Source organism: Stegastes partitus, unplaced genomic scaffold, assembly GCF_000690725.1.
Source record: "Stegastes partitus isolate 25-593 unplaced genomic scaffold, Stegastes_partitus-1.0.2 Scaffold1763, whole genome shotgun sequence".
In the NCBI taxonomy this organism is placed as follows: domain Eukaryota; kingdom Metazoa; phylum Chordata; class Actinopteri; family Pomacentridae; genus Stegastes; species Stegastes partitus.
Genome location: NW_007579494.1, coordinates 98067 through 105569, shown reverse-complemented (window position 1 = coordinate 105569; position 7503 = coordinate 98067). Strand labels below are relative to the sequence as shown.

Genomic DNA, 7503 nt, shown 5'->3' with positions numbered 1-7503 from the left:
GCTTGAGCGCAGGTGTTTCCATGATACATGATGCCCATCTCAGTCACTGCCGATAATGGAACCTATGGGGGCAACAATCTGTTAATGTACCGGTAAGAGGAAATGAAGGCTCATTAGTGAAGTCTGTGGGCCTGTTAGATGGAGCACTCAGCAAGCACAGGTGAGCCACTTTTTCAACTAACTGATGAAGAATGAACCGAAAGAAAAATTCACTAATTTGTCTCCAACATCACTCTTTTTAGAATTCCTTTCAACAGACATGAATGGTTGCATGGCATGGTTGTGTTGTTGTCTTGTTTCATATCATTTTAAACGCGATATCTTTGGTTTATGGACTCACAATGGGACTAAACAAACTAAAGGGTTTCATAACTTTGGTTGGATGTTTTTTAGTTATTTGTTGTTATTCGTTATTTAGTAAGATGCAGATACACAACATTCTGTCAGATCAACAGAATGGGACTCTGTCTGAAACAGGCTTTACTAGATCAGACCCAGTAACATTTCCTTATCACTGTCAACATGCCATAAATCTGAAGTGAAACATCACATTATCGGACAGATACATTTAGGGAAGGATTTTTTCAACAATTCAGCACCAATATTTATCCAAAAACACCACAAAGACAGCAAATGACAGCTTGCATGCCAAAATCACAAAACCTTCCTGACTTTGCTCTAATATCTCAAATCTATGAAGCCACCATACGACCTGTCTCTACAAATACAACTTTACTGCAATCAAAGAAGACAGTAACAGCTTAGAATGACACTCATCAATCATAGATGTTATTCAAGATATTTTTCCCTCACAAGACCCAAACAGGAGAGGAGGTTTGTTCCGTCCGGTTGTTTACAACGATTCCCTCTGAGTTAATTACATACCTGCAGCATACCTGCAGTGCATTTCCAAAGAGAGAGTTGTGTGAAGACACTGTGTGAAGACTGTGTATGTCTTCACATCAGACAGGTGAGCTGTCACACACAGAACAGCAGTTTAGTTTCCAGCTGTTTCTGTTTATTCATAGTTTATCACACACCTGCAGCATCAGGATCCATGAGAGAGAGAGAGCTGTGTGCATTTACGCAAGGGGCAAAAGCAGTAGCATCTTTATTAGCTTGTTATAAACTTTCCCAACATGGAGACAGAATCTAACGACAAGTCACAACCTATTTTTCCTTATCTCAGAGATGTGAGCTGTCACACAGTTTATCAGCTGCAGTTTAGTATTTTTTCACCTGAGGTTGAGTGCTGAAATTTCAGTTTCACTTTTTAAGAAATTAGAAATAAACTGGGCTGTTAGTTATTTGGACAGTTTGATAAGCTCTTATTAGTTTAGTGATAGTCTGTTATCGCTTTATTATAAATTATACATCATTTAGTGTATTTCCTAATCTCTTGTGAATGACAAACATCACGTGTGTACTGTGGTACTGTCTGGCACTGTGGAGGGCGTGTTTACAAAAAGCCACGAGGAACATTGACAGAAAATGACTAAATTACTAGAAAATCATCACTTTAACGAATTGATAACGTGAGCAACGCTCCATAACATATCACGTGTCTTGGTGGGGAATCACGAGAACAGCTTTAATCCACCTCAGCATTGATTCTAGAAAGTCTCTCTACAGCAGGCATGAAAACCATCCTTCCGAAAAATATTCCCTCATTTGGTGTTTTGATGATGGAGGTGGAGAACATCGTCTCATTTGTCGGTCACAGATTACACTCTAAGATTTGCAGATCCGGTACATGAATAACCCTAAATGAAAATGAAATGAAAAATACTTTATTCATCCCAGAAGGGAAATTCAATGATCGCTTAATCGATTCAAATCGCCCATATATGTATATGAGAGTGAACAGTGATCTTGTCAACCCCATCAAAGATCACCAACTTGTCCAGGGTGTCCCCCATTCTGTCGCAGTGCATGCTGGGATTACATCGAGCCACTTGATTACCACAAAGCATAAGCAGCTACGCTCAGTGGATGGTTGCCAATGACTAGCCAATGACTGATTTAATACTGCACACCATTGGTGCATTTCACTGTGAAAATTTTTTTCAAATTCCAATGTTTCCTGTTTCCAAACAACAGGACTTGCAGAAAACTTTAAAATGATACAATGGATAACGTTCCCTGTTGCTATATATATACATGAAGCTGTGTTTTTCCGGTGAATGTAGCAGGAAGCTGTTCCTCTTAACACATGTCAAAGAAACTAATAAAATCCTAAATCAAGTGGAAAATGGTTTATTTCTGAAACAAGCCCAGCTCCGCTCCTGAGATTTTATTTAAATTTTTTTTTTGTACAATTGGGCCATCAAAATGATGACGGTAAACACACAAAAACCTTGAGAAATTCCCTGTATTACTAAACTGTTGCATGTAGTGTCAGTGAACAGACTTTTTTTGGGGGAAAAAAAGAGACACAAGCAGTCATATAGAAGATCAAAGTATTATTTGAAACATAAAATGCAAGAAATAACTGTTCCTATTGGACATGGAATGTTACTGAAACTTACAGTGATAAACGGGAAGAGAGAAGTGTCGGCTGATATTTTAAAAGGGTTGATATTAACAACTATTGCTGGCCTATTTTATATCAGAAGTGACCTATGTGTTGACATTCAGATAGAAATTGCTTCATGACTACGGCAACAGTAATTTCATAGGCTGCATTTTAATGTACATCTGGCCATTGTTTCTTATTGCAAGTTCAATGCATATTTCTCTACTTACAGTTGTTTAATTTGATGTGAAGCGTACTGTTGAAAAAATACTGTCATTGTTTTGATAGTAAGGTCTATTGTTTAACCTAAAAATGTCTGAACTAAATATCGTCATCACAACTCTTTATCAACCAGTTTTGAGGAGTCTGGTCAAAACATTTATGTCAAAAGCAAATATCAGCCAATACATCATTATTGGATTCAAACTTATTCTCAAACATCTGTCGGCTTTAAAGATCTACCATCTGTGGACTCTTAAGAAAAGGTTTTTCAGTTGTGAAAGGGGCCTCATGTCCAAAAATGGAAATTGAGCAATCCGAAAGCAAAAATATCTTCCTCTTTTATGTCCTTTACTTTGCAGTCTTAGCACCACATTTGGCAAAAAAATTCAAATTCTAGACAGCGAGTCCGTTCGTGTCCGCGGTGAATTCGCAGCCCGTCACTGTGGAGCCAGTGGAATGCCTCTGGCATCAGTGACTTGGCCCTCCTGCAGGTTCTTGACCAGCTGTGCCAGCCAGCGCTTAGTGGTGGTGTCATCTTTCAGCACCTGAGCAAAGGTGCTGTCCTTCAGCTGGTCTGGTAGACACTGACGCAGGGCCTCTCTGGCTCTGAGGAAGGAACGCCACATGTCATAAAGCAGTGCAGCATAATGACATTTTGCAATTAAATACAAAACAGGATCAACTCTAACAGACAAGAGGTTATTGTTTCGATTAAGACTGTTATCTAGGGAGGACCTCCGGCTTATTCAAGCTTCACCTCAGGCATAAACTCTCTTCTGCAATATGCATTATTTATAGACTGGCTTTAATGTATCTAATGTCTTACCTATCAGGCTGATAAACTACATTGGTAAGCGTCAATAAAACACACATTTCCTGCAGGAAACTGGTTAGCAAATGCTTGTGCTCTGAGTCACACATGGCAGATTCAATCACAGCATGTTTTGGAGGAGCAGTTAAGAGAAGGCAGAGCTGGGAGAATTTCTTTTTTCTGGCCCTACAATTAGATGCTCTGACGAACCAAAAGCAAATGCATGATGCAACTGTTCAATCAATGTCCCCCACTGAGCTGCAACAGAGAGATATTGACATCTCCTTTCATAAACACTATAGCTGCTAAATGACAGCTTACACTATCTATTCAATCACTAAATATGCAAACTCTGCCATTTTCCCTTATGTTTGATTTCACAGAAATGTCCTAATTTCTTTTAAATGTTGTAATTTCCTCTGACTTTGCTCATCTTAAGTCAGCAGGGTTCCAAACCAATATTTCAAAGCTGCTTTCTTAGTTTTAAAAGCAGCCAAAAGGGAGTAAAAGCTTTTGATTTAGAGCAACATAAAGAGGGAGAAAATAAAGCTAAACTTAACATATGTAAGGCTGCAACCACCAAATATTTAGCGGTAGTTAAAATTCAACAAATTGATTCTCTGATTGCTACACTTAGTGAGCATTTCATTATGTTCTCACCACAAGCTGAGAAGTCATTAGTCATTGTCAGTCACTGCACTCTATTTATGTCATGGCTCCTCCTAGTGGCAAAAGCTGAGGATCAAATTCTTCACTAACATTTTCAGGAGGGAGTGGAGCCTACAGTACACAGATCACCACTCAATCAACAGTTAAAACATGTGAACACCTCATAGAGCAGAGAGTGACTGATCAATTAGTTGTCAACTATTTTGACTTTATAACTGATTAGCTGGCTTATGATTGTTTTTAAAGGCAAAAAAAGTCAAAATTCTCAGAATGACTGCGACTTTTTAAATGTGAATATTCTCGAGTTTCTTTTCTCCTCTATGAAAGTAAATAGAATATCTTTGTTGTGGACAAATCAAGACATTTAAGGACGTCATCTTGGGCTTTGGCAGATTAACAGTTTTCACCATTTTTGACATATTATACATCAAACAACTTATTGATTATTCTAAAACATAATCAACACTTAAAAAAAAAGATTTGTTAGTTGTAGTAATTTGTTTGTTGTTGCAGTCCTACCACACACAGAATACCGTAGCTTCAGACTGTACCTGAGATTGTCCGAGAGGCGAAGATAGCAGCGAACAACGTGCTTCAGCAGACGAGCTGATGGTTCTTTGGAGAGCTGCAGCACCATTTTGCCCTGCAAAAAGAATTACAGAAATGTTGTTGCATCAGGGTGAAGTGTCACATAACACAGAGAAGCTTTAGATCATTTTTTAACAAGCACTTACGAGAATCATGGCCACATGGGAGAAACGTTCATAAGTCTGACATATATATGCCAGTCCTGTGTCATCCAGCAGTATCTTCTGCAGTATGAAAGTAGCAACCTGACAAAAAAAATGAAAGGGAGAATGGGAAGACATACATAACATTTATTATTTTCCAAACAAGAGTAAAGAAAAACATTCAGTTTAACCTGCATTATGCAACCAATTATGCTCATGAATCTCAAATCAGCATGTTGGGAAAAATAACTGATGTGTGATCTGATCTGTTGAAAGGAAATGTCAGAGAGATTTAATTCTTTTCTTGCAGGTGTATTTTCCGCTTGTATAGCCTCAGTGAGTCTTTTACACCAAGGGTGAGTTTAAAAGTTTAAAAAGAAGCCGCAATAGTTAAGTACCGTCTTGGAGAGTTCACTCCCCGATTCCATGATGCGGAGACACAGCGGGATAATTTCAGTGGTGAGAAGGAAGTTAATCACTTCTTGTTCATCTGTTTTGACCAAGGCACCTACAGTAAATACGAGAGAGAGCTCAATACCTGTATATAAACGTTGAACGAGGAAGTCACTCTGCAGAAATAATGACTAGAGCAGTAAATAAGACGTATTAACAGGAGGAAAGTTTACCTATGACTCCGAGGCTGGTAAGTCGCAGGTACTCAAATGGTCTCGTTTTGCTCACAGTGTGTAAAAAAGGGTAAAGGAAAAGAGGGATGTGAGCTGCAAGAAAAGCCGACCTGGTAAGAAGTGAAGAATAAAAAAAAGAATTTAAATTAATGAATGTGCTCACATTTACACAACATAGTAAATATAACACAAGAACGAACATAATCATCATAACTTCATGATTAAAATAAATAAATGAATGAATGAATGAATGAATGAATGAATTAACGTTTAAATCCCGGAGTTAAAGTTTCTAAATATGATCTATCATCACTCACAGTAAAGGAAACAAGTCAGTCACTAAAAACCTCTACAATTTTCATTCATAGTGAACATCCCATTACCGTGTCTCTGGGTGTGAGGCAACACACTGCAGAAGTGCAAGGGCATTGCACACTCTGTTGGACTGGTGAGCTGTAAGCGTAGGTGGGTTTATAGATGGATAGATGTTCACAATCTCCTAAACAGACAAAAACCAGGAGATGAAAGACATCAGTTAAACTTGATAACTAACTAACCAGTCAGCTCATCAAGGCCACACAGACAAACAGCACTGAAGCCATGCTATGTGCTAAAGGTGGCGGTGTGCCATTCATGTCATACCTGCAACAGGGCAGCAATAGTGCCACAGGAATGCCAGAGCATCGGTGCCAGGTCTGGCACGGATTCACGTTTCTTGCTTAGCTCCAACAAGGCATTTTCTCTGGTCTCTGGGCTGGATAACTCATTGATCCATTGGTAGATCTTCTCTCTGTCTACCTGGGCCAGGGCTGTGACGTTAGTTACAGCCTGACAGGGTAAAGAAAAAATAATAAATAATAACGCATTGGCTTTATGTAGCGCTTGTTAAGAAACTCAGACACGTTACACAACAAAGAAAAAAAAAAACAATATACTCATCAATGCCATCCCAACGCATATTGGATATGTACTGAATATAATGGTATGCAAAAAGACTACTTGCAATTTTTTTGTAACATAACATTTTATGAAATCACTACTAGACACAACCACAGTCTGGCCTCACATACAGTAATTGATATCAAAGTATTACAAAAATATCAAATCAGATGTTTTTTTGAAGCAAACAAGTTATAAATTTAAAATGATCCGGCAGGTTTGCTGAGATTTCGCTGTTGAACTTGTTGTGTAACAGCCAAACTATACATTTATTACCCAACTAATGCCCCTGCGAGTACAAACTGTGCATCCAAACTTGGCCACTATTCTTAGGGCTCCGGTGGAGATCCGGAAATTTCAAATGAAACCAAACACGTTCGGGTTGATTTAGGAGGGAAATAAACAAATTGATGTGTCTAGTGTTGTCATAAAAATAGTTTTCAGTTTTTCGAGTTTGGTCCTATCAGGCAGTGTTAAATGTGTGTAGCTACTTGCGAGGTAACAAGGGAGGAAATTTCATGTAAAGACGATTGGCAACGGCACCGTGCAGTCCGTTCATGTTAAGTACTCACCGCTCCCGTCGCCAGCATTCTCTGAAGCTCTTGGTGGTATCGACGTGTTGATAAAAACTAACTGGATCAAGTAAAGTGTGCTGAAATAGCAAAACTAATTTGGTTGTAATACTCCTACCTTAGAGTAACCACCGCTAAGTGCGGACAGCTAGCCCGACCTAGCTGCTAAATGTATCGACAAATGTAAACCAGAAAGCGTGTACACCAACATAACTTCCAGCAACATACACAATACGTCGTTGAGATTACAGAATAACAAAACGCTAATACTTTCAGACCTCAAAACTTAACGCTATTCATGAAACAACACAATGTTGTAGCTCGTTGTTGTTGAGCTAACGAGGCAGCACAAATTAATAAAATATCGCGAGAGGAGGATGGGCCTAACTCTCGGGTATCATTTCCGTTGTAAATTTTC

General features: G+C 38.8%; 1 protein-coding gene across 1 annotated transcript; it reads right to left on the bottom strand.

Annotated features, from left to right (window-relative positions):
* Nucleotides 1–2278: 2278 nt before the first annotated feature.
* On the bottom strand, nucleotides 2279–7437 carry LOC103372475 (cell differentiation protein RCD1 homolog). Its single transcript, XM_008302128.1, has 8 exons — nucleotides 7086–7437; nucleotides 6217–6402; nucleotides 5958–6073; nucleotides 5575–5684; nucleotides 5347–5456; nucleotides 4952–5050; nucleotides 4769–4860; nucleotides 2279–3343 (listed from the first exon to the last, which is right to left on the bottom strand). The coding sequence occupies exons 1-8, from the start codon at nucleotides 7101–7103 to the stop codon at nucleotides 3175–3177; spliced, it is 900 nt and encodes a 299-aa protein (XP_008300350.1). The 5' UTR covers nucleotides 7104–7437; the 3' UTR covers nucleotides 2279–3174.
* Between the last annotated feature and the right edge of the window lie 66 nt (nucleotides 7438–7503).

Coding starts and splice junctions, on each gene's coding strand:
- LOC103372475 (XM_008302128.1), bottom strand. Junction 5,457..5,574: donor TACCAGCCTCGGAGTCATAG/GTAAACTTTCCT, acceptor TATTTACTGTAG/GTGCCTTGGTCAAAACAGAT. Junction 5,051..5,346: donor GGAGTGAACTCTCCAAGACG/GTACTTAACTAT, acceptor TTTTTTTGTCAG/GTTGCTACTTTCATACTGCA.